This window comes from Oncorhynchus keta, chromosome 29 (assembly GCF_023373465.1).
Source record: "Oncorhynchus keta strain PuntledgeMale-10-30-2019 chromosome 29, Oket_V2, whole genome shotgun sequence".
Taxonomy (NCBI): domain Eukaryota; kingdom Metazoa; phylum Chordata; class Actinopteri; order Salmoniformes; family Salmonidae; genus Oncorhynchus; species Oncorhynchus keta.
Genome location: NC_068449.1, coordinates 24,163,003 through 24,189,106, shown reverse-complemented (window position 1 = coordinate 24,189,106; position 26,104 = coordinate 24,163,003). Strand labels below are relative to the sequence as shown.

The 26,104-nt window shown below is 42.7% G+C and overlaps 1 protein-coding gene across 1 annotated transcript; it reads left to right on the top strand.

Moving 5' to 3' along the window:
- The first annotated feature begins 61 nt into the window (after positions 1–61).
- Positions 62–25,668, top strand: ubr1 (ubiquitin protein ligase E3 component n-recognin 1). The gene is made up of 46 exons (XM_052486277.1): positions 62–80; positions 289–373; positions 1,116–1,375; positions 1,863–1,941; positions 2,068–2,178; positions 7,189–7,316; positions 7,415–7,553; positions 7,733–7,795; positions 7,981–8,212; positions 8,317–8,405; positions 8,522–8,620; positions 8,710–8,867; positions 8,973–9,072; positions 9,186–9,314; positions 9,421–9,601; positions 10,025–10,086; positions 10,242–10,352; positions 10,493–10,558; positions 10,668–10,769; positions 10,861–10,924; positions 11,104–11,228; positions 12,108–12,160; positions 12,282–12,384; positions 12,496–12,544; positions 12,665–12,819; positions 12,903–13,002; positions 13,112–13,215; positions 13,329–13,409; positions 13,508–13,686; positions 14,336–14,538; positions 14,666–14,759; positions 14,889–15,041; positions 15,190–15,290; positions 15,381–15,477; positions 15,680–15,828; positions 15,937–15,992; positions 16,090–16,186; positions 16,276–16,343; positions 18,846–19,081; positions 20,679–20,815; positions 20,911–21,019; positions 21,161–21,217; positions 21,316–21,393; positions 21,507–21,677; positions 21,782–21,883; positions 22,019–25,668. The coding sequence occupies exons 2-46, from the start codon at positions 329–331 to the stop codon at positions 22,158–22,160; spliced, it is 5,217 nt and encodes a 1,738-aa protein (XP_052342237.1). The 5' UTR covers positions 62–80; positions 289–328; the 3' UTR covers positions 22,161–25,668.
- Positions 25,669–26,104: the final 436 nt, after the last annotated feature.

The window sequence follows — 26,104 nt, the reverse complement described above, 5'->3', positions numbered from 1 at the left end:
TTTAGACGTAAGTATGACTTTGTGGCTGTGGTAAGTAGTGACGACAGAGGCGAGGAAGTCACGGCGAGAAAGATTACAACGTTTGTCAAATTAACGTAAAACGTTGAATGGTGTTGCATTTTCAGCTAAATCTACCCTCTTCCCTAACCTTAACCGAAGCATCCTGCTACGTTAATTCTCCTAATCTGCTACAAAAAGTAACATCTCACAAAAGCTGAATCCCTTCTAGCCATGACTAGGCGAGGTCGAGGACAGTCGCAAAAATAACTCCAAAACGTCTCTCCACAGTCTCACTCCCTGGCATCAACAGTTTTACGGCAAATGGAATATGGCGGAAGGTGAAACATCGTTAAACGGACTGGAGCTCAGTAAGGTATGGTATGCTCAAAATGTACATTCTGTAAATTACACGCGTATTTTGTCTTGATCTATCTTATATTTTACTGATGATATGGTTTTACACTATATTTGAGTTGGTTCCCGTTTTACTTGGTGGACGCTCATCTACGTACCCCTTTTCAAGTTTGCTAACCTGCTAACGTTAGCAACATTTACTAGCTACTGTAGCTAGCTAGCTAGTGTTGCAAGAATACTATTTTGGTGGGCATTCTATCTATCTATCTATCTATCTATCTATCTATCTATCTATCTATCTATCTATCTATCTATCTATCTATCTATCTAGTTAAGATATGTCTGGTACTTTAATTATGAATTGTGTTCACACAGCTAACGTTAGTTCAGATGTTCTTGGTGATAGTTAGTTAGCTAGCTACGTTGTCACACAGCATCGGACAATCTTGGTTGTCAGGATCTGTGACTAACGTTAGCTTATATAGTGTGTGTGTGTGGGGGGGGCGTTAATTTGACTAGCTGTATTCTTTCAAGCCATGACCATCTTGCCTCTGTCGTCACGAGTTACCACAGCCACAAAGTCATAATTATGGCTAAATATTGCCTATTTAAAAAAGTGTGTGTGTGTGTTTTGTTTTAATTTGAGCTTGCTAGGTTAATGCTTTTTGCCAGAACACTGTATAACAAAGATGTTTTTATCATTCAAGAAGAAGGCTCTCGATTAGTGAATATGTTGCTCTTCTCCCTCTCATGTCTTGCAGAGATGGCGGGATGCTGCGGACTGCGGGGCAGAGATGCTCCGCTTCGTGGTGGAGCAGGTGCCACAGATCTACTGCCTGGAGGTGGAGTCCAACTCTCAGGAGGAGGAGGAAGTGGTGCAGAGCCGTCTTCTGCAGCCACTGGAGTGTTTCCTGTTCGGGGAGGACCCTCAGGCCGGCCTGGAGAAGCTCCAGCAGGGCAGTGCCTCCTCACAGCTTTGTGGACGTGTCTTCAAGGAGGGGGAGACTGTCTACTCCTGCAGGTCAGAACCAGCTTACTAATTGTCATGCATCAATGCTCATTAAGACACCTTCTTATCAGACAGAGGTTTCATAACTTCTGAACCAACTCAGTCAGTAGTTGTAAAAAACAGAAATATTTCTGTTTCTCTGTCAAGAAACAGAAATATGAAGATTCTGTTGACCATATGAACGTACTGTAAAGTGATGACCTTTTTAGTAACCCGATTAGATATAAGCTCTGAAGGTGAGTTATTTAAAAAATGTAAATATATCAAAATAGTTACTTAGAATTGATTTGCAAAAGCTGCAGTTCTATTATTACCTAATTGGCCTACCTTTTGGTCACCTCACACACTACAACACTACAGTACTTAGCCTAACTGGCTCTAATTAATAGTTAAGTTAATTCTGTATCAGATTTTAATGTGTGACTGCGTGTTTTCGAGCCAACTGTTGAGATGTGTGTGATCAAATTACGACTCTAACCTCCTGTGGGCCTGATTACAGGGACTGTGCGATAGATCCCACATGCGTACTGTGCATGGACTGCTTCCAGGACAGTGTGCACAAGGGCCATCGTTATAAAGTAGGTTCCCATTTTAAAAAAAATGGGATGGTTTTAGTGTTTAACATAAGTGTTGATAACATCTCGTGAAATCTCACATGCTGTCTGTGTCCATTACTGATCCTCGATGTTGTGTGATTCTTATAGATGCACGCTTCATCAGGAGGGGGGTTCTGTGACTGTGGGGATCTGGAGGCCTGGAAGACTGGGCCCTGCTGCTCCAAACACGACCCAGGGGCTCCCACTGCCATGGAAACGGTGCGTTTCATAACAGCCGGAAGAGAGGGGGGGGCACATTTTATTTTTCCATTCTGTGTTGATGACCTCAGTGTGCTCCTTTTCCTGTCTTGAGTTGGAGAATGCACTTTTGGCCTTCAACAAGAAAGTGTCTGGGAAAATGACACTTGGTCAGCCTCCATCACAAAACAAATTAGTGCTGGAATGACAGAGGGAGGGTGGTTGCAGAGCGGCCTTATGGAAAATAAGGGGATGAGATAAAGGCAGTCTACTGACGTTCTATTTAATTTGGTCCACTTATGTTATATTATTATCCATCAACAATGTTTCCATATCAACGTGGAATGGTTTTTGCTGATAGTCTTGATAAGAAACAATTATAAATAGGCCTAAATGGAAGGGCATTCAAGTCATTGAACAGTGTGGTGAACAGTCATGAAACAAAAGTGGTTGAGTACTGATTACTTACGCAGCCCAGCCCAGGTGTTGTCTGGCTTTCCTTACCCAGTGTGTTGAGATGACTGGGCCTTCCTCTGATAAGATCAGGAGCGGTGAGCAAACACAAAGGCCCATGTGGCTCATTGCCTCTTTCCGTAAACAGCAGGTGCCTCTTGTAGGCTGACCGCTGCCCTGTAGGCTGCTTTTTAGTGACACATCACAACACTGTCTGGGTTTCAAGCAAGGAAGCTCTCAGGGGGGTCATTTCTCAGACCTAATGTCTAGTGATAGATTACATCCCCTATTTTGACATGGTAGTGTGACATGGTGTCTAGAATAGATAAACAGACAAACTGACTGTAGCTCTACCTATGTGTTATTTTGCCTATGTGTCGAATAACGTTTGTGTTCTTTTTGATAGTCTGTACACTTCTGATTGTAGTCTTAGTGCATTTGGAAAGTATTCAGACCCCTTGACTTTTTCCCACATTTTGTTACGTTACAGGCTTGTTCTAAAATTGATTCATATTTTTTTCCCCCCTCATCAATCTACACACAATACCCCATAATGGCAAAGCAAAAATATATAAAACAAATATTACTGAAATATTACATTTACATAAGTATTCAGATCCTTTACTCAGTACTTTCTTGAAGCACCTTTGGCAGTGATTACAGCCTCGACTTCTTGGGGGTCAGGGTAGAGAACATCACTTCTAAAATGAGATCATATGAATTAATACATACTGTGCTAACTGAATACAAAACCAAATGAAACCAATATTTTCTAACATTGTTCCACATATGATAATAGATATGATTATTACACCTACATATGAAACATCATTCATTTTTAACATAATATAGTGTGCTATAAGCACAGCACTTATTCATTTAATTAATAACATTAGTTCCGATTTCTTATTTTACTATTGAGCTATTAAATTACCTCAGTGAATTATTTATTCAGGCAGCCATAGACTGCAGATGGATTAGGAAGCGTATGATTGTATAAGTAGGCTCAATCATTATTATAATTTAAATATAAGTCAGTGCCTTAACATGTAACACACAGCCTAATGTCGGATTACGGATGGTCCTGAATGAATCATGAATAATGAGGAAAGTTACAGAAGCACAAATATCATACCCCCAAGACATGCTAACCTCTCACCATCACAAAACATACTATATTCTTATTTACAATAAAAGTGACTCAAATGACTCTACATTATTTAGGCACACAATAATCTGAAACACCTACTCATTCACACACCTACTCATTCAAGTGTTTTTCTTAGTAAAAATTATTTTCTTCATTGCCTGGGTGCCCCCACCCAGGCAATGGCAGTGCTGGCTTTCACTAGCTGTAGTAACCCATGGGAGGGGGTCACACTCTGACATTCAGAGAGGGGTATGTTATTTTGGCCCTGGTGGCACAAAATCAAAAGTCTGACTGCATGGAGATACTTGGGAATATGGTCAATATGGTCAATGTTGTGGGTCTTTCAGGGAAAAGGGGTACATTTGACCTCCCATCATCCTGGACATGACAATGGTTAATAAAATCTGCCCATTTTGTTTTGCACAGTCTTGCAGGCCTTCTCATACAGCTGCAACTGTATATGCAGTCGTAAATCAAGACCTTTCTTGAGTTGGGCTCTGGGATGGTGCAACTGTTGACAATGTGACCCTATGATTATGTGGGGGAAAGGTTTGAGTGTGTATGTGCGTATCTCACAACTGTTGCGAAGGAGTAAAAGAGATTAGGGACAATATAGGATGATTCACAATAATTGTTTGCTAATATAATAATTGCTTGCAATGTTGTAATTTTGATAATGGTGAGACTGGTGAGAGGTAAAATCCTTTGTATAAATTGCCTACATCATTGATGTTTACAGAGAAAGTCGGCCCGAGAATTGAATACTGTGGCACACCCATAGAGACTGCCAGAGGTACGGACAACAGGCCCTCCGATTTGGCACACTGAACTCTTGTCTGAGAAGTAGTTGGTGAACCAGGCGAGGCATTCATTTAGGAAACCAAGGCTGTTGAGTTTGCCGCTTAGAATGTGGTGATTGACAGAGTTGAAAGCCTTGGCCAGGTCGATGAATACAGTTGCACAGTATTGTCTCTTATCAATGGGGGTTGTGATATCGTTTAGGACCTTGAGCATGGCAGAGGTGCACCCATGACCAACTCGGAAACCAGATTGCATAGCGGAGAAGGTACGGTGGGATTCGAAATGGTAGGTGATCTGTTTGTTAACTTGGCTTTCGAAGACCTTAGAAAGGCAGGGTACGATAGATATAGGTCTGTAGCAGTTTGGGTCTAGAGTGTCTCCCCCTTTGAAGAGGGGGATGACCGCGGCAGCTTTCCAATCTTTGGGGATCTCAGACGATACGAAAGAGAGGTGGAACAGGCTAGTAATAGGGGTTGCAACAATTTCAGCAAATAATTTTAGAAAGAGAGGGTCCAGATTGTCTAGCCCGGTTGATTTGTAGGGTTCCTGATTTTGCAGCTCTTTCAGAACATCAGCTATCTGGATTTGAGTGAAGGAGAAATGGGGGAGGCTTGGACAAGTTGCTGTGGGGGGTGCAGGACTGTTGACTGAGGTAGGGTTAGCCAGGTGGAAAGCATGGCCAGCTGTAGAAAAATGCTTATTGAAATTCTCAATGATTGTGGATTTATCGTTGGTGACAGTGTTTCCTATCCTCAGTGCAGTGGGCAGCTGGGAGGAGGTGCTCTTATTCTCCATGGACTTTAGTGTCTCAAAATGTTTTGGAGTTTGTGCTACAGGATGCAAATTTCTGTTTGAAAAAGCTAGCCTTTGCCTCTGCCTGTGTATATTGGTTCCTAACTTCCCTGAAAAGTTGCATATCGCAGGGGCTGTTCGATGCTAATGCAGTACGCCACAGGATGTTTTTGTGCTGGTCAAGGGCAGTCAGGTCTGGAGTGAACCAGTGCCTATATCTGTTCCTGGTTCTACATTTAAAAGGGCATGCTTATTTAAGTTTGTGAGGAAAGAACTTTTAAAGAATTACCAGGCATCCTCTGCTGACAGAATGAGCTCAATGTCCTTCCAGGATACCCGGGCCAGGTCGATTATAGAAAGGCCTGCTCGCTGAAGTGTTTTAGGGAGCGTTTGACAGTGATGAGGGGTGGTCGTTTGACCGCAGACCCGTTACGGATGCAGGCAATGAGGCAGTGATCGCTGAGATCCTGGTTAAGACAGCAGAGGTGTATTTGGAGGGCAGGTTGGTTAGGATGATATCTATGAGGGTGCCTGTGTTTACGGATTTTGGGTTGTACCTGGTAGGTTCATTGATAATTTGTGTGAGATTGGTGTTAAGCATGTCCCAGTTTAGGTCACCTAACAGCACAAGCTCGGAAATCAATTCACATATGGTGTCCAGGGCACAGCTGGGGGCAAAAGGTGGTCTATAGCAAGCGGCAACGGTGAGAGACTTGTTTCTGGAAAGGTGGATTTTTAAAAGTAGGAGCTCAGATTATTTGGGCAAAGACCTGGATAGTAAGACAGAGCTCTGAAGGCTATCTCTGTAGTAGTTCTATCTTGTCGGAAATTTCAGGGTTTTTGGTGGTCTTCCTAAGCCAGGATTCAGACACAGCTAGGACATATAAAGATCCAGTCCATTTAACAATTGGAGGCCTCTTACACTTCAGTGTTGTGATTCAATAATCCTAGCAAGATGCTTGGCGCATAGAATTAAAAAAGTATTGTCAGATATTATTAATCCAAATCACAGGTTTTTTACATGGACGATACATTGGAGATAATACACTGCTCAAAAAAATAAAGGGAACACTTAAACAACACAATGTAACTCCAAGTCAATCACTCTTCTGTGAAATCAAACTGTCAACTTAGGAAGCAACACTGGTTGACAATGCATTTCACATGCTGTTGTGCAAATGGAATAGACAACAGGTGGAAATTATAGGCAATTAGCCAGACACTCCCAATAAAGGAGTGGTTCTGCAGGTGGTGACCAGACCACTTCTCAGTTCCTATGCTTCCTGGCCACACAAGTTGCTTAGGTAGTGCAGCTCATCTAGGATGGCACATCAATGCGAGCTGTGGCAAGAAGGTTTGCTGTGTCTGTCAGCGTAGTGTCCAGAGCATGGAGGCGCTACCAGGAGACAGGCCAGTACATCAGGAGACGTGGAGGAGGCCGTAGGAGGGCAACAACGCAGCAGCAGGACCGCTACCTTCGCCTTTGTGTGATTTTGAGAGTAAAAATCTAAACGAAATGAAATCTGAAACCTAAGAAAACAAAATGGAGAAGATTTAAACAGATTTTATAGGGCCCTTACATGTGCAAGACATGATTGTGTATATCAGATGGCACCATACCATAGGGCGGCAGCTAGCCTAGCAGGTAAGAGCGTTGGGCCAGTAACTGAAAGGTTGCTGGTTTGAATCCCCGAGCCGACTAGGTGAAAAATCTGTCTGTTCCCTTGATCAAGGCACATAACCCTGATTGCTGCTGTAAGTCACTCGGGTTAAGAGCGTCTGCTAAATGACTCAAATGTAAAAATGTGTGTGACTGATACTTTTTGCCTCTGTAGGATGAGTGTGTGTTAGAGCCTGGTTTACGTGAGCGTGCCCAGAAGCTCTTCCAGGTTCTCCTGCGCTACGCTACAGATCTGCTGGTGTGGGAGGAGAGCTATGAGCTAGCAGAAGACCTGCAGCCCAGGTACTAGCCTGTTTCTAATGATAACCATAGCACTAAAATTATCCACATTACACCAGTAGTTTTAAATCCAGAATGACATTCAATGTGATTTGTCACAGGGTGAAGGAGGACACATACTACTGTGTACTGTACAACGATGAGCACCACTCATATGATCATGTGATCTACACCCTGCAGCGCTCTGTTCAGTGTGACCACAGTGAGGCACATACTCACACAGCCCTCATCGACAAAGAGGTACTGTCTGCAGGCGTTCTCTGCCATCTGGCATACTTCATAACTTTTTTTCATTTAAAGCATCTAGATATGTCAATAAAGGGGGAAAAACGGAAAACAAATGTCTTCTGCTGCAATGTTGAACTCTCGTTGTTATTGTAGCTATGCACTTGAAATTGATCATTCTGTTTTGAATGCAGGGTCGCCGGGCAGTGAAGCGAGGGAAGCTCCGGTCTTGCCAACAAGCCAAGGACCTCATCAGGGTAAATCATAGCCTTTTATAAAACTGCAAAAGGCAAATTTTGCCATAGAACTTAATCACCTTCATTGTTCTGAGTCAGACATCTTACCCCTGCTAAATGCTGTGTTGTTGTAGTCCTACGTTGGACTAAATCTCCCTGCAGCCACTGACCTCTAACCCATGCTGTATTCTGTGTTGTGCTTTTAGTCCCACTCGGAGCACATCTCCCTGCAGCCCCTGCGTGTGGAGATCCTCCACTCTGCAGTCATGGCCCACCAGAGCTTTGCCATGCGACTGGGCACCTGGTTTCAGCAGATCATCGGCTACTCAGTGGGGTTCAGGCAGGTGTTCTGCCAGGTGGCTTTGGAGCCCAGCTCAGAGGGTGACCAGCCCAGCCTCATCAGCCGACTCATGCTGCACGACTCCAGGCTATACAAAGGCAAGAAGACCTTGATCCATACTTCATTCTTTCTCTACATTAAGATGCACCTCTGTTTTGCCTCCAGTCCATCACATTCAAGCCCATTCTCTTCTTTCCACCAGGAGCCCGCAAGTTCATTCATGAGTTGATCTTCTGTAGCCTGCTGATGGAGACTGAGTACAAGAGGCGCTTTGCTATTGAGTTCACCAAGGTATGTCAGAAGTCAGTAGTACACTGATATGTTTCAAATACATGCAACCTTTACATTACAATTATGTGGCTAACCTATACTGTACGTCCCACCCTTTTGCCCTCACTGTCTTTCAGCATTACAAACAACTGCAGAAGGACTACACACTTGATGACCATGAGAGGAGCATATCCATTACAGCTCTATCTGTGCAGATCTTCACCGTACCCACTCTGGTGAGAGCGATGGCCATCCATGTAATATAAAGTAAACATTTGCCAGGCTTAGCTCACATACCACTGTATCCTTCTCTCTTTCTGTTCAGGCCAGGCAGCTGATTGAGGAAGGGAATGTGATCAAGGTGATCGTTGACACCGTCATGGAGCTGCTGTCGGAGCACCTGGATTCCAACCATCGCTTCCACTTCCAGGGGTACAACTCAGACAAGTTCTTCCGGATCCAGGTGATCTTCCACGACCTCAGGTGGGTGTGACATACTAGTCAGCTTAATCTCTGACATTAAGGAATATGTCTCTTGCTATAGCTGCCTGATGCTTATCCGTAATATGAAAGTGTTCTACTCCACAGGTACATTCTGATCAGCAAGCCCTCTTTGTGGACTGAGGAGCTGAGGACCCAGTTCCTGGAGGGGTTCAGGGTCTTCTTGGGGCTCCTCCACTGCATGCAGGTACACTCAGTCGCTTTACACTCTGGAGTAACTGTCGGGCGGTAGGGCTTTTGTATTGGCTTGCAGCCTTTGCCTCCATCATGAAATACATCAGATGGTTGTTCTCTTGGTAGGGTATGGAGGAGGTGAAGCGGCAGTTTGGTCAGCACATCGAGGTCGAACCTGAATGGGAGGCTGGGTTTTCTATCCAGAGACAGCTACGACACATCCTCGTCATGTTCCAGGAATGGTGTTCATCTGATGTAAGTCCTCACGCAATGCTTTTTAAAATCCCTAAATCTCTGATAAATATGGAAAAGTGTATGTTCCTGTACTTGACTGGCATCTCTGCCCATGCCCCTCCCCCAGGAGACTGTTCTCCTCCTGTCCTTCAGGGAGTGCCACAGGGCGCTGATGCGCTGCAATAACCAACCCTTTCAAAGCGAGGCCACAGACTACTACATGTGTAAACACATCCTCCATGTCAGCCCGTACAAGGTGTCCCAGGAGCCTGTCAGCATACACCTGCCCATCTCCAGGGCGCTCGCTGGTGAGGAGAACCATACTGTCCGTCTGTCTGCCCCTATGGGCCTTGGAAAGTTGCTCTGTGTTGAGACAGTAGTTGGGGTTGTGTAAATGAAGATCATACAGCATGCCTATTGGTTTTCCGTGTAAAAAATGAAAACACAAAGCAGACCAAACTCTTTGGTCCTTTAAAAACCTGCTGTATGTAAAATATTGTGTACTATAGTTTGGAAAATAAATACATGTGACTCTGGATGACAGCATGATGTTTGTTTCCAACATTAGGGCTGTTTTCCTAAAGAAGTAAAACATGTCCTATATAAGTTATTGCGATACTGGTATCATCCCAGCCCTATTGGTTATGCTGTCATTCCACCTTCACAATAATGTTCTTTGGGGCATTTTTAGTTTTACAGAACCTCTAATACCAGTTCCTTATGATCCCCAGGCCTGTATGTACAGCTGTGTTATACAGGGGCAGTCAGACGCCTTCCCGAATTCATGGATCCAGTAAGTATCTGTGACAAGTGAAAACTCACTTTAAATCTTTTCATCGCTTTTCTTGTGTTTCATCTGTCGGTAGTCAGTAAGAATCAGTGTTGTATCTGCAGACTATCTTCTTCCCACTGCTGTTGCTAAATGACAGAGATGTCTATGTGTTACAGGAGAGCTGTGACTTCACCTGGTTTGCGGAGCATCCTCTGCGCTGTGTGGTGCTGGCTGCCCAAGTTTCAGCTGAGATGTGGCGCAGGAACGGCCTCTCGCTCGTCAGCCAGGTGAAAGGCGGGATGTGATGGCTTGGATGGGCTGATGGTGTCAACTGTTGCTAAAACTGGAACTTTTCAAAGTTTTTATTTCACATTTTATGATTGCTTAAATGTCAGTGTTTCAATGTAAGATTATTTGTAATTTCCAGGTGTATTATTACCATGATGTAAAATGCAGGGATGAGATGTATGACAAGGATGTCATCATGCTGCAGGTTAGTGTTTCAACAGCAACATTGTTCTGAACTCCCCTCCCTTTTTATTCTATGGAGTCTCCTGACTGCCACTACATAATCGGAAGTCTCCTCTCGAAACTTTTTACAGATTGCTGCTTCCAAAATGGACCCCAACCACTTCCTCATGCTGATCTTGCAGAGATTTGAGCTCTTTGATGTGTTCAATGGAAGTCTCGCAAGCAAAGATCAAGTAAGAGAGACCATTGACTATTGGTTCAAATAAATAATTATTACATTTCGGAAAAATGGTAAATGAATAAAATACCAATGGTCCTGTTCAGGAACTGCTGAAACAGTGGAACCGGTTAACAGAAGAGATGCTCTACCTCCTCATCATCATTGTTGGTATGTCCCTAAGCTGCTTTCTAAATAACATATCTACTTAAGTAAATGTCTGGCGAAATCCTAATATGTTGTTAGTAAGTTGACTGTGTATAGTGACATCTCGTTGGCTAGATGATATAGCAGTTATTGATTATGTTGAGGGGTGTCTCATTCTGTATGTCATGCCCCCTGTGTCCTAGGGGAGCGGTATGTCCCAGGGATCAGTCACGTGACCAAAGAGGATGTGACTATGAGGGAGGTGATCCACCTGCTGTGTATTCAGCCCATGGCTCACAGCAGCCTGGTCAAGGGCCTGCCAGAGAACGTGAGAATGTGGACCTATACTACACCTCTTAAGGCCCACACAGACTGTACTATTTTAGCCGTCTTATACCAGGATTTTGCCGTCCACGTCGCGGGCAAATTCTTAGGTTGTAAACGATTGTTGGACGTCTTGGCCCGTTCAGTGTGACAGGGTCTAGGGTTCCGATTAAGTACCACTACGTGCAGTCGTAGTCTCCGACAAAGTTCTGTCAATGTCAGAAATGTTTAGCTTTTATTGTGTTTTGTGGCTGCTGTTACGAGCCGACCTCGTTGACTTGACCAATAGGAACACAGCTGACACTGAGTATGCACAGAATAATACGATTGAATAGTCAGATTCATATAATGGCTCAATTTAAAGGTTTACATGCTTTGCAAGAAGAACGATTTCCCTAATAATCTTTACATGACACATGAAGTCAAGCTAGCTGATGGAATTTTGAAAAATGCACAATCGCCAATCAAAGTATAAGTTCTACCACAGCGGCCATGTTGTCTTTGGGAAGCATGTTTTATTCTGAGTTCGGACATGCAAGGTTTGCATGTGAACTGTTTCTTAAAAATAAGAAACCGGCACACTGCTCTTGCTAGTATCACTGCTCTTTAATAAGCTTTACGTATCGGCCTGAAGGCCTTCGTCAGAGCTCTTATAAAGCTTAGTAAAGAGCAGTGATACTAATAAGAGCAGTGTGCAGGTTTCTTATGTTATTCAATTGATACCATGCAACAAAGATGGCTCAGATGTGCAGGTGCCTTTTGAATTTTGAATCATATGTAATAATCCTAAAAGACTTAATCCGACGTACAGTCTGGGAAGGCCTTCAGCACTTATGCTGTTACCACTTTTATACTGCAACAATGTACTGTCTTTGTTTTGTAGGAGAGCCATGAAACTGGCCTGGAAACTGTCATTCCAAAAGTTGCCACCTTCAAGTAAGTGTAACACTACGGTCATCTTGACCATAATAATACAAATCAAAATAATAAATAACTTTTTCAGCAGAGAATAATGTTTGACAAGCTTTTTCACTGACCTGTTGATCCTCCCATTTAGGAAGCCCGGTGTTTCTGGACACGGCTTGTATGAAGTGAAAAAGGAGTGCCTGCCGGAATTCAATCCCTTCTTTTTTCACTATTCTAAATCTCAGCATAGCAAGGTAGATGTTGGTACAGAGGCTACATACACATTTATATTTGTTTTTCCAAAGCCATTTTTCCCTTGGTTGCTGGCATGCATAACCTTGTGACCCCTGAACTCTGTGCTCCAGGCAGAAGATGCTCAGAAGAAGAGAAGAACTCAGGAGGGCAGTGACAAAGGTGAGATGGAACTCATAATCATACGTTCATACAAAGGAACAGTGTTATTATGAGCCAATGCCTGTAGGTGATTCACTATTTGCTTATGATTCATCACTGTCTGTCTCTGTCCATGCCCAGCCCTGCGTCCCCCTGTCCCCCCTCCCTTTTGCCCCGCCTTCTCCAGCATAGTGCATCTGCTGTGTTGTGACATCCTCATCCACATCCTCAGACGAGTTCTGCAGAGAGCTGTGGAGGACCGGGCCACCTACTGGACAGAGGCCATGATCCAGAGGGTACCTTTCACATGTATTTCTCGCTCTCTCTCTTTCTTTTTTATATGAACCATATTAACTGTAACTTTCTGTGCCCCCCACAGTCCCTGCACCTTATAGGCCAGGGTCTGTTGGAGGAGAAGGCCCAGTTGGGAGCCAGCACTGTGGAGCAGGTCACCTTTGACTTCAGCCTCAAAGCTCGCAGTGAGTGTCCTAGAGATACTACTTTTTGTCTTTAAATGTGTGTCTTGGTTTAGGGTACAGTTCATATAAATTCTTTCTTGAGCCATTATCTGTTTCTCTACTCGCTCAGCGATCGGCTCCGAGCATAGTAAATCTGTGTTCCACCTCCTGTCCAAGATGACGGCTCTTCCTTCCTTGGAAGCTCAGAAGGATATGATTAAGTGGACACTGCAGGTGGGATAACTTCATTGTCCTGTTAAGAGATTTGATTATCTTTTTTCAAATGAGATTTTAGACAGTTTACAGTACAACTTTTTGTTTAAATGATCATATTTTCTTTCTGGTAGATGTTTGAGATGGTCAAGTGCCTTAGGGAGAAGTCCAGTCCAGCAGCCTCTATGAGTGTGGAGCAGACCAAGCCAGAAGAGGTAAAAACAGAACAGGGGTGATTTTTACACCTTTGTCGTGCAACATTTCTGCATTGAAGAATCCTCACCCTTTGTCTATGTCTGATTGTTTGACTCAGATCGTCCCTGACAAAGACAAAGCCGAGCGGAAGAGGAAGGCGGAGGCAGCCAAGCTCCATCGCCAGAAGATAATGGCCCAGATGTCGGCCATGCAGAAGAACTTCATTGAGTCACACAAGATGCTGTATGACAACATGCCAGAGAGTTCCCAGGGGGAGCCTGTGGCCTCCAGAGAGAGGTGAGGAGGATGTAGGGGGAGCTGTTTGCCGTGAGGGAGACGACAGAGTGTTGCCTTTCCTTTTAAAGACATGCTTCGGAACTTTGGTGGCTACAAAGTATTTTTTTAAACCTCTCGCTTTGGGCTGGATGTGTCCATGTGTAATTCATACATGCATAATTACCTTCTTTCCTTAATTAGCCATGAAATCCCTAGTTTGAAAGCTACAGTTTTTCTGAAAGCTGTGTTGCGCCATTTTCCCTACATTTTCTCTCACGTGGTCCAGCCCCCGAGCAATTTGAGTTCCAGCCAATGACGTTCAGCCCCTAGCAATTTGAGTGACAGCTAGCAAGATGCATACGCAGCAGAGCGAGAGAAAGCAATGACATGGTGCACATGTGTGACTAGTACACAGTTTTTGGTGACCACTTTTGGCTCGTGAGCGCTACGTTCAGAACTACTGGCTGAACAGTATACAAAAGTACTGGAGAATCTCTTTAATAATATACTCTAGCTTGCCTAGTAGTACCTCAAGTTTACTGCAGGAGGGGGAGTGAATTCAAATTTGAATTGGGTTGATTGCTTGAATGAAGGTTAGTGATTAGGAGGACATCTATAACTGATTTAAATGAGTAATTGTGCTGTCATGTTTCTCCCTCCTGTCCTGTAGCTGTGCCATGGAGCTGGGAGAGTTGTGCGTGGCTGTGGGGCCTCAACGGGGCTCCACCCCAGCTGAGAGGGAGGTGCTGACCTGCATACTATGTCAGGAGGAGCAAGAGGTCCAGGCCCGCTCGCCAGCCATGGTGCTGACCGCCTGTGTCCAGAGGTCCACCGTGCTCACACAGTGCCGGGGGAAGACTCTGGCCAACAATGGTTAGTTCCCTTTTTAGTCTCCTCCATTTGATCTCGTGTTGTACACAATACACTTTGACCACTGTGATCTATTTTTGCATTACTGTTGAAATGATTAAAGATGTTAATGTGTTGTTGTGTGTGACAGAGACCATGTACCCCCTCTTCATGCCACCTGACCTGGCTGTGGGGACTCACACTGGCAGCTGTGGCCATGTCATGCACGCCACCTGCTGGCAGAAGTGAGTCACTGCGGTCATGTGTATCAATGAATCATAGGGATGATGATTCCAACATACTATCTTGGGCCTTGAAGACTTAAAGATAGATTAGACCTAAAACCCAAATTGTTTTTGTTCTGTGTGTTCTAGGTACTTTGAGGCAGTCCAGAACACCACTCGGAACCGGCTCCATGCTGAGCTCATCATTGACCTGGAGAACGGGGAGTACATGTGCCCGCTCTGCAAGTCCCTGTGCAACACTGTGGTTCCTCTCATCCCCTTGGAACCACTCACACTCAACTAGTATGTCTTCCTTTTAGACTTTATTGCCACTTCCTAAATGACTGAGTTTAGATATGTTTTTGGAGTATCCATAAAACTAACTCTGGTTTATGGCCCAGTTGTGAACATATCAGTTGTAACCGACCTGTCCCTTATATCCTGTCTGCAGTGAGAATGCAGAGCTGGTGGGACAGCTCCTCACCCTCCCTCGCTGGATCCAGATCCTCTCTGCCAGGATCAAAGGACTCAAGTCTGTCACTCAGGGACCAGGTAAAGACAGCTGTGTGATCTCACAAAGTAATCTTCGTGGAGAGAGCCCAGGGCTTTTGCAGGTGTGACTCCATTGTGTTTGTGGTCCAGAAAGCAGCAGTGAGACTATCAGTGATGGAGACACTGCCCTCTGCGGGGAAGGCCAGCCAGACTTCCGCTCCATCCTCAGCTTTGGAGTAAAAGAGCCGTGAGTCTCTCTCACACACACACACACACACACACACACACACACACACACACAACCATCTGCTCTTAATGGTTTATTCAAATGTTTCTATAGTGCACGACACACACTGACATCATTTCCATGTTATTAACAGTGTACTATATTATGTATCCATCCACTCATGACATGCTCTGTAATGTAATCAGTACTTGTTGATCTTCAGGAGGAAGTACTCTGACAGCATAGCGGAGATGCTGGTGGTGTGTGCCACCACGGTGCACAGGGTGGGGCTGCAGACAGGCCCTAACGAGCTGTGTCCCGCTGTGCCCGTCATGTCCTGGAACACCTGTGCCTTCACCATCCAGGCCATTGGTCAGTCCCACCGACTCTCTACCTCTCCATCTGTTTATTTTTCCATCCTTAATCTAGCTGAACTAATTTTACCATTACTCAGTATGTTTTTTTTTCTTCTCCTAACAGAGAACTTGCTACAGGAAGAGGATAAGACACTGTTTGGCTCTTTACAAAACAGACAGGTAGGTCAGATAGATTACAGAGGAGGGACTGTGTTTGACCTATTTTCACCTATCCCCTCGGAGGGTTTTATCACAGTAACTCTGCTTTCTTTTTCAGCTTGCGGGCCTGAAGGCTGTGGTTCAGTTTTCTGCAACCCAACGCCTCAAGAGCTCCCAGGCTGTCATTCAGAAGCACTTCACAGACATGTTAGGAGGTACATGTTCAAACACCACCCGGCACACGATATCCATCCACCTAACATTCTAAACTTATTTTGTGTGATTTGGTTGCCTCTCTCTACAGCCTTGTTACCCACCATGAGTTCAGAGAGCACACCTTCTATTCTAGAAGTAGACTTCTTCCACCTTCTGGTAAGTCACCCATCAAATTGTATTAGTGACATGCGCCTAAAACAACAGGTAGACCTTACAGGGAAATGCTTACTTACGAGCCCCTTTTTTAATCATTTTTTATTTAACCAGGTAGGTCAGTTGAGTTCTCATTTACAACTGGGACCTGGCCAAGATAAAGCAAAGCAGTGTGACAAAAACAACAGAGTTACACATGGGATAAACAAATGTACAGTCAATAACACAATAGAAACATCTGTATACAGTGTGTGGAAATGAAGTAAGGAGGTAAGGCAATAAATAGGTCAATAGTGGCAAAGTAATTACAATTTAGCAATTTACACTGGAGTGATAGATGTGCAGATGAGGATGTGCAAGTAGAAATACTGGTGTACAAAAGAGCATAAAAACAAAAACAAATATGGGGATGAGGTAGGTAGTTGGTTGGATGGGCTATTTGTAGATGGGCTGTGTACAGCTGCAGCGATCGTTAAGCTGCTCTGACAGTTGACACTTAAAGTTAGTGAGGGAGATATAAGACTCCAGTGATTTTTTTTTTTTTTTTTTTTTTTTTTTTTGTGTGCAATTCGTTCCAGTCAATGGCAGCAGAGAACTGGAAGGAAAGGCAGCAAAAGGAGGTTTTGGCTTTGGGGGTGACCAGTGAAATATACCTACTGGAACGCGTGCTACGAGCTTTACCTAGCAAAGACTAACAGATGACCTGGAGCTAGTGGGTTTGACAACGACAAATTAAGCGAGGGCCAGCCAACAAGAGCATACAGGTCGCAGTGATGGGTGGTATATGGGGCTTTGGTGTCAAAACGGATGGCACTGTGACAGACTGCATCCAGTTTGCTGAGTAGAGTGTTGGAGGCTATTTTGTAAATGACATCGCCAAAGTCCAGGATCGGTAGGATAGTCAGTTTTACGAGGGTATGTTTGGCAGCATGAGTGAAGGAGGCTTTGTTATGAAATAGGAAGCCAATTCTAGATTTAATTTTGGATTCATGTGAGTCTGGAAGGAGAGTTTACAGTCCAGCCAGATACCTAGAATATGTGGACAACTACAAATACCTAAGTCAGAACTGTCCAGAGTAGTGATGCTAGTCGGGTAGGTGGGTGCGGGCAGTGATCAGTTAAAGATCATGCATTTCGTGTTGTATGGAATTGAAGCTCGTCTGGAGGTTACTTAACACAGTGTCCGAAGAGGGGCCAGATGTATTCCGAATGGTGTCGTCTGCATAGAGGTGGATCAAAGAGCGACATCATATATATATATATATTTTTGTATACGTGTGTGTATATATATATATACACACACACACACATGTATATGTATATATATGTATATGTATATGTATGTATATGTATGTATATATATGTATATATATATATATATATGTATATGTATGTATATGTATGTATATATATATGTATATGTATACGTGTGTATATATATATATATATATATACACACACACACACACACACACACACATATGTATATGTATGTATATGTATATGTATGAACACACACACACATATACACACACACACAAACACGCAAAAAAAAAATATATATATATATGATGTCGCTCTTTGATCCACCTCTATGCAGATATGACACCATTATGTATATGTATACATAATACATCTGGCCCCTCTTCGGACACTGTGTTAAGTAACCTCCAGACGAGCTTCAATGCCATATATATATATATATATATATATATATATATATATATATATATATATATATATATATACAAACACACACACATGTAAAAAAAAAAATATACAGAGAAAAAAAGTCAGCCTGAAAATTGAACCCTGTGGCACCCCCATAGAGACTGCCAGAGGAACGGACAACAGGCCCTCGGATTTGACACACTGAACTCTATCTGAGAAGTCGTTAGTGAAGCAGGCGAGGCAGTCATTAGAAAAACCAAGGCTGTTGAGTTTGCCGATAAGAATGTAGTGATTGACAGAGTTGAAAGCCTTGGCCAGGTCGATGAAGACGGCTGCACAGTACTGTCTTTTATCGATGATGGTTATGATATCGTTTAGGACCTTGAGCATGGCTGAGGTGCACCTGTGACCGCTATGCAATCTGATTTTCAAGCTAGAGTGCAGTTTAACCGACAGTGAAGTTAAAAAATAAAATAAAAACTAATTAAAGAGGAGCAGTAAAAAAAAAACAATATATACAGGGGGGTGCAGGTAGAGTCAATGAGTGGGGGCACTGGTTAGTTGATGTACATGTTGGTAGAGTTAATTAAAGTGACTATGCATAGATGACAACGAAGAGTGGCAGTGTTGTGGAGAAGGGAGGGAGGGGGGCAATGTGAATAGTCAGGGTAGCCATTTGACTAGGTGTTCAGGAGTCTTATGGCTTGGGGGTAGAAACTGTTTATAGAAGCCTCTTGGACCTAGACTTGCCACTCTGGTACCGCTTGCCTTGTGGTATACAGTAGGTCTTCCACATGCTCTGGGGATAACCAACCTTTCTTTGTGTGTTGTCAGGTGGGGCTGGTGCTTGCCATTCCAGCGCTCTACCAGGAGGAGGCGGTAGACCTGCAGCCCTCTGCTGTCAGCTCTGCCTACAACCACCTTTACATCCTGCACCTGGTCACCATGGCCCACGTGGTGCAGGTCCTCCTCTCCTCCACAGATGACACAGCAGTGTTTGGGGGAGAGGAGGGACAGGCGGAGAGGGCAGCAGTAGAGCTCTATGCAGCTGTGTCACAGTGTACCGGCGGGTGAGAAGGAATGCTGTCTCTTTTCTTTATTTTTTTAAATGTAATATACGCTACTGGTCAAACGTTTTGGAACAATTACTCATTCAAGGGCTTTTCTATACTTAGACTATTTTCTACTTTGTAGAATAATAGTGGAGACATCAAAACTATGAAATAACACATGGAATCATGTAGTAACAAAAAAAAGGTTTTAAACAAATCAAAATCTATTTAATATTTGAGGTTCTTCAAATAGCCACCATTTCCCTTGATGACAGCTTTGTGCACTCTTGGCATACTCTCACCCAGCTTCACGAGGTTGCGTTTCAATTAACAGGTTTGCCTTGTTAATTTGTGGAATTTCTTTCCTTAATGTGTTTGAGTCTATCAGTTGTGTTGTGACAAGGTAGGTGTGGTATACAGAAGATAGCCCTATTTGGTAAAAGACCAAGTCCATATTATGGCAAGAACACCTCAAATAAGCAAAGAGAAACGACAGTCCATCATTACTTTAAGACATGAAGGTCAGTCAATACGGAACATTTCAAGAACTTTGAAGGTTTCTTCAAGTGCAGTCGCATAAACCATCAAGCGTTATGATGAAACTGGCTCTCATGAGGACCGCCACAGGAGTGGAAGACCCAGAGTTACCTCTGCTGCAGAGGATACGTTCATTAGGGTTAGCAGCCTCAGAAATTGCAGCCCAAATAAATGCTTCACAGAGTTAAAATAACAGACACATCAACATCACCTGTTCAGAGGAGACTGTGTGAATCAGACCTTCATGGTTGTATTGCTGCAAGAAACCACTACTAAATGAAACCAATAAGAAGCAGAGACTTGCTTTGTCTAAGAAACACGAGCAATGGACATTAGTCCGGTGGAAATGTGTCCTTTGGTCTGGAGTCCAAATTGGAGTTTGTTCCAACTGCCATGTCTTTGTGAGACCCGGTGTGGGTGAACGGATGATCTCCGCATGTGTATTTCGCATCATAAAGCATGGAGGTGGTGTTATGGTGTGGGGATGCTTTGCTGGTGACACTGTCTGATTTTTATTTAGAATTCAAGGCACACTTAGCATTCTGCAGCGTTATGCCATCCCATCTGGTTTCGTCTTAGTGGGACTATAATTTGTTTTTCAACAGGATAGTGACCCAACACACCTCTAGATGACCTGGTCAACCAAGTTGATATGGTTTGGATGAGTTAGACTGCGGAGTGAAGGAAAAGCAGCCAACAAGACTTTTGGAATAGCATTCCAGGTGAAGCTGGTTGAGAGAATGCCATGTGTGTGAAGCTGTCATCAAGGCAAAGGGTGGCTATTTGAAGAATCTCAAATATAAAATAGATTTTGATTTGTTTAACACTTCTTTTTGGTTACTACATGATTCAATATGTGTTATTTCATAGTTTTTATGTCTTCACTATTATTCTACAATGCAGAACATTTTTGAAAATTAAGAAAAACCCTTGAATGAGTAGGTGTTCTAAAACTTTTGACTGGTAGTGTACTTTCTGTAAATTGTGCAGTGGGCCATTTTTGGACATTTTTCTGTTCCATGTTCATCCAGTCAAAGGTCAATTGTTTTTGATTGTGAGACTGTGTCTTATTGTCCAGGCTGAGGTCAGACGTGTCTGGGAGCTCAGTGGCAGACCGAGTGAGGAGAGGGGTCACACCCTTCCTGCGCTGCGCTGCCCTCTTCTTCAATTGCCTTACAGGGGTGCCCCCTCCAGAGGAGCTCTCCAGTACTACAGGTAGGTATTTCAGGGTTCAGACTACTGGGGGGTGTACGGGGATTGAATGGGTTAGGGTTTTACTGACTGAACCATTCATGCTGTCTCGACTGCAGTTACATCTCAAGGCCAGATGGAGGCACTGTGCAGTTATCTGGCATTGCCCTGCGATGTGTTCCAGCTCTTCCAGGAGCACCGTGGGACTGTCTTTCCCTTATTACAGAGGTAATATCAATAACCTGTTAGTCACAGCCAAAATACATTGAAATTAATACTGATGTTCTTATTATCAGATTTGTGATGTTACTACGGTAATTGTTTGATGTACTTAAGATATATTTTTCACTGATGGCCTCTGTCTCTCAGATGGTGTGGGCACCCAGCTGTAACCAAAGCCCTAAAAGGGGAAATTCAGACAATCAGGTAAGCTCAAATTCACTTTGCAACAGAATTAAATATTTCAGATTTTATTTTCCTTCCCTATGAATATAACTGAATCTTTGATCAAATTATTATTGCAGTTATCCCAGGAAAAGGAATCGGTTAATTGAGCTTCCTGAGGATTACAGCGCGCTCCTCAATCAAGCCAGTCACTTTCAGTAAGTAGCCACCACTGTCTGTCTTGGATTATCATATGCTGGTTAAGTGATTGGTGAGCTGTTGAGTTCCAGTGGAGACTGAGTCCTCTTTCTCTCTCTACCCTCCTGTCCAGGTGTCCTAACTCCACAGACGATGAGAGGAAGCACCCCACCCTGTGCCTCTTCTGTGGGACAATCTTGTGTTCCCAGAGCACCTGCTGTCATAGCCAGCTTGACGGGGAGGAGGTGGGCGCCTGCACCGCACACGCTGCCACCTGTGGGGCTGGAGTGGGCATGTTCCTCAGGTGGGTCGGGGACAAGTGCTCCTGTAGGGACAGGGAGGGCATGTGGTTAAACATGTTCATATGTTCTATAAAGCTTCTACTGATTGCTTCCCCCCACTGATTAGGATAAGAGAGTGTGAGATGGTCCTGATGGCCAGTAAGACACGAGGAAGCACCTACCCAGCCCCTTATCTTGATGACTACGGAGAGACTGACCCACAGCTAGGGTAAGCTGGCCACATCTCCTCGCTTAGCTTTTGAAACATTCATTACATCTATCTCTGATGTCGTTCTGTAGAAAAATGTTATATTTGTAAAGCAAACCTGTGTCACTGACGGACTGTATGTGAATGTGAGATTAGGAGGGGGAACCCCCTGCACCTGTGCCCTGAGAGGTACCGGAAGCTCCACCAGCTGTGGCAGCAGCACTGTATCCTGGAGGAGATCGCCCGTAGCCTGGAGGTGGTCAACGTCATGTTTGCTTTCGAATGGCAGATGCTGTGAGCCCAAGACCAGGTTATGTGTGCTACTGGGTAGGGCCAAGGTCTGGAAGCCACAGCCAGGGGCACAGCCCACACACATATATATATATACATACACAAACACACATACACACACACACACACACACACACACACACGTCCATCTACATATGTCCTGGCCGGGAGCGGTGTGCCCCTGTGCAGCCATTCCTCCCCAGGATCCGAAAGGGAGTGCAGATAGGACAGAGAGCGATGAGGAGGTGGTTGGGAACTGAAGTCTCCTTGTTTGAATTTGTCTGCTGTGAGAGGGCTATGAGTAATGATAGGAATAACGTTCCCCTTCTCCATAGAAAAGCTCAATAAAGGAAAATACTTCTATCAAACACCCCAGTATCTTTATGCCGTCAGCTTGTGTATATAAAATCTCTCCCAAGTGATGCTGTGAATTTTCTGCCATCTCCTTTTGTTTTAAGACTTTATAGAGATGATAAAACAATGGCTTTAGTTAGTCTTGCAGTGTGGGAGTTGTTTACTCTTTTGCAAATGTCTTTGGGATCATGCTTCCTGTTTCTATATTTTTTGTTTTCTGTCACAGTAGACTGTTTGCATGGCACCTAGCCCATGTTACTGATCATCACCCTTTTTAAATGATATAAATAGTTGTCTTTCCACAAATAGAGTACATTTTGGGTAGTGTAACTTGTTAAAAAAAATACTAATTTCACCTCATTTTAACATTGACATAAAGAACATGTTCAACTTAATAAAAAACATGTTTTCCATCTCAAGGAGTTAAATTTAAAAAAGGACTACCAAGGGCCAGTAAAGTGGCATTAAAGTAACATGGTTTAGGTTTTCATCTTAAATCAGTCATGCATCTCCCTGTTACAGGGGGAATGAAAGCTTCTTGTGTGCAAAATGTAGGGGCAATTGAATGCAAACGTCAGACATAAAAAATACAAAAAAATGTTAAAGCATTTCAAGCCTTTCAAGCCAACAGGGTTGACGTGGTATGCTTGACAGACTCCACCACAAAACACCAGAAAATTGCCAAAAATAGTAGATCCACCTCACCTGTTTTTTAAACTATGATTTCTCTGTTTAGATGTTCAATGTTTCTTTTGAAAAAAACATTTTAAAAAGGAAATGATTCACCATATTAAAACGAGAGTTCCGTTTACTCACCAGGATTGATTTAATCACTTATCACATAAATAATTATTTATCTTCAGAATTTACTTTGTCAAAACAACAAAATAACTAGAGCTTTACAATGATGGTGAGAACTTGGAGACGTTCTGGGGTTAAGTGGGTTGAAATCTTCCTAGAAGTCTGAACATGACGAGGGACATGTCAAAATTGTGACTTTAGCAAGTCTATATTCATATAAAATATCTGATTTCTTGAATTTTCCATGTGGTCAATATTAAATGGCACATCATTTTAATGTAATGGGCTTCTAAAATGCAGTATTGGTGCACAATTTCTGTTTAAACATTTAAAGGGATGCAAAAGGTACTCTATTCGTGGAATGACCCAGGTAATGTACAGTGCCTTCTGAAAGTATTCATACCCCTTGACTTATTACACATTTGGTTGTGTTACAGCCTGAATTCAAAAGGTATTAATTAGTTTTTTCTCACCCATCTACACACAATACTTCATATTGACAAAGTTAAAAAATATTTGTATTTATTTAGCAATTGTTTTTGTAAATGAAATACAGAAATATATAATTTACATAAGTATTCACACCCCTGAGTCCATACATGTTAGAATCACCTTTGGCAGCGATTACAGCTGTGAGTCTCTCTGGATAAGTCTCTAAGAGCTTTGCACACCTGGATTGTACAATATTTGCACATTGTTTTTCAGTCTTCAAGCTCTGTCAAGTTGTTTGTTCATCATTACTAGACAGCCATTTTCAAGTCTTGCCATAGCTTTTCAAGCAGAATACTGTAACTAAGCTACTCAGGAACATTCCGTGTCGTCTTGGTAAGCAACTCCAGTGTATATTTGGCCTTGTTTTAGTTTATTGTCCTGCTGACAGATCAAATTCCTCTCCTATTGTCTGGTGAAAAGGGGACTGAACCAGATTTTCCTCTAGATTTTCAAATATGTTTGCAGTATTAATTTAGTGCCTTGTTGCAAACAGGATGCATGTTTTTGAATATTTTTATTCTGTGCATGCTTCCTTTTCATTCTGTCAATTAGGTTAGTATTCTGGAGTAATTACAATGTTGTTGATTCTTTCTTAGTTTCCTCCTATCACAACTATTAAACTCTTAGCTGTTCGAAGGTCACAATTGGCCTCCGGCAACTGAGTTAGGAAGGACGCCTGTATCTTTGTAGTGACTGGGTGTGTTGATACACCATCCAAAGTGTAATTAATAACTTCACTATGCTCAGTGATATTTAATGTCTGCTTTAAAAAAAAAATGTTTTTACCCATCTGACAATAGGTGCCCTTCTTTGCGAGGCATTGGAAAACCTCCCTGGTCTTTCTGGTTGAATTTGTGTTTGAAATTCACTCTTCGACTGAGGGACTTTACAGATAATTTATATGTGTGGGGTACAGAGATGAGGTAGTCCTAAAAAAAAAATCACACTAAACAGTGCACACAGTGAGACCATGCAACTTCTATGTCTTGTTAAGTACATTTTTACTCCTGAACTTATTTAGGCTTGTCATAACAAAGGTGTTGAATACTTATTGCTCAAGACATTTCAGCTTTTCATTTTTTAATAAACAGTTCTTCAACCATATGGGTTATTGTTTGTAGGCCAGTGACCAAAAAAAATATCTCAATTTAGTCCTTTTTAAGTTCGGGCTGTAACACAACATTTTGAAAAAGTCAAGGGGTGTGAATACTTTCTGAAGGCACTGCAGATATACAAGCAATTTCTATACTGGTCAAATGCAAAAGTATATGAAGAGATAATTAACTATTTTATTGTACAAACATTGCTTATTGTAATCTGAATGAATTAGATAGCAATTAAATGTTAATCTGAAAGCACTTTGAAATAAAGTTACTAAAGTGTTCAATATATGTACATGTAAAAGAGTCGGGTCTTCACTGAAATTCCATATTTTGCCAACCTGATACACTTATTAGATGCTTCTTTTGTTGTAACTCCTTTAAATAATTGTGTATGGGAACATTGTCAACTGCTCTTGAAATTATTATTTGTGCTGTAAAAATGACATTCAAATAGATCATATTGTAGCTAATGGGGACAAAAAGGTTCATACCAGCAACGCAAAATATATTCTGTACACGACTAATCTAACAAGTAAATAAGAGCACATCACAACTACATTTAGTGTATTTAAGACTACAATTATGTACATTTTATGGGAGAGTAGCTACGTGGAAAAAGAATAATCGCTATAAAAATACACATCAACCTTTTCAGGAAAATGAAGTTTTGTGCATATACTGTATGGTTTTGTTTTTCCTCATTTGCGTTGCTTGACAGTGCTGTATGATAACCAGGCTGTCTGAATAAAGACATGATCTAGACGAGTTCTTGTGCCCTCTGTTTGACTGGGAATATCAACACATGTCTTGTTTGTTCATTTTGCACTTACTCTTCAGTGTCTGAAAAGAGAGAAAATTAAAAAAATGTAATGAAAGAGAAGATACTGTATGACTTAAGTATTTCTCATCACCCTCATTGCATCATATGGGGGCGGCAGGGTAGCCTAGTGTTGGACTAGTAACCGAAAGGTTGCAAGTTCAAATCCCCGAGCTGACAAGGTACAAATCTGTCGTTCTGCCCCTGAACAGGCAGTTAACCCACTGTTCCTAGGCCGTCATTGAAAATAAGAATTTGTTCATAACTGACTTGCCTAGTTAAATAAAGGTAAAATAAAATTTAAAAAATGTCAGTACAGTAACTTGCACATTTGACATCAAGTCCCATGTCCTTATTATACAGTAACCCTTAGCACGTCATGTT

Excerpts from the sequence above, each read along its gene's own strand:
- ubr1 (XM_052486277.1), top strand. The coding sequence starts at position 329 with ATGGCGGAAGGTGAAACATCGTTAAACGGACTGGAGCTCAGTAAG. Across the intron at positions 8,868-8,972 it reads GTGATCTTCCACGACCTCAG|GTACATTCTGATCAGCAAGC; the intron begins GTGGGTGTGACA and ends TCTACTCCACAG. Across the intron at positions 13,003-13,111 it reads CTTCAGCCTCAAAGCTCGCA|CGATCGGCTCCGAGCATAGT; the intron begins GTGAGTGTCCTA and ends CTACTCGCTCAG.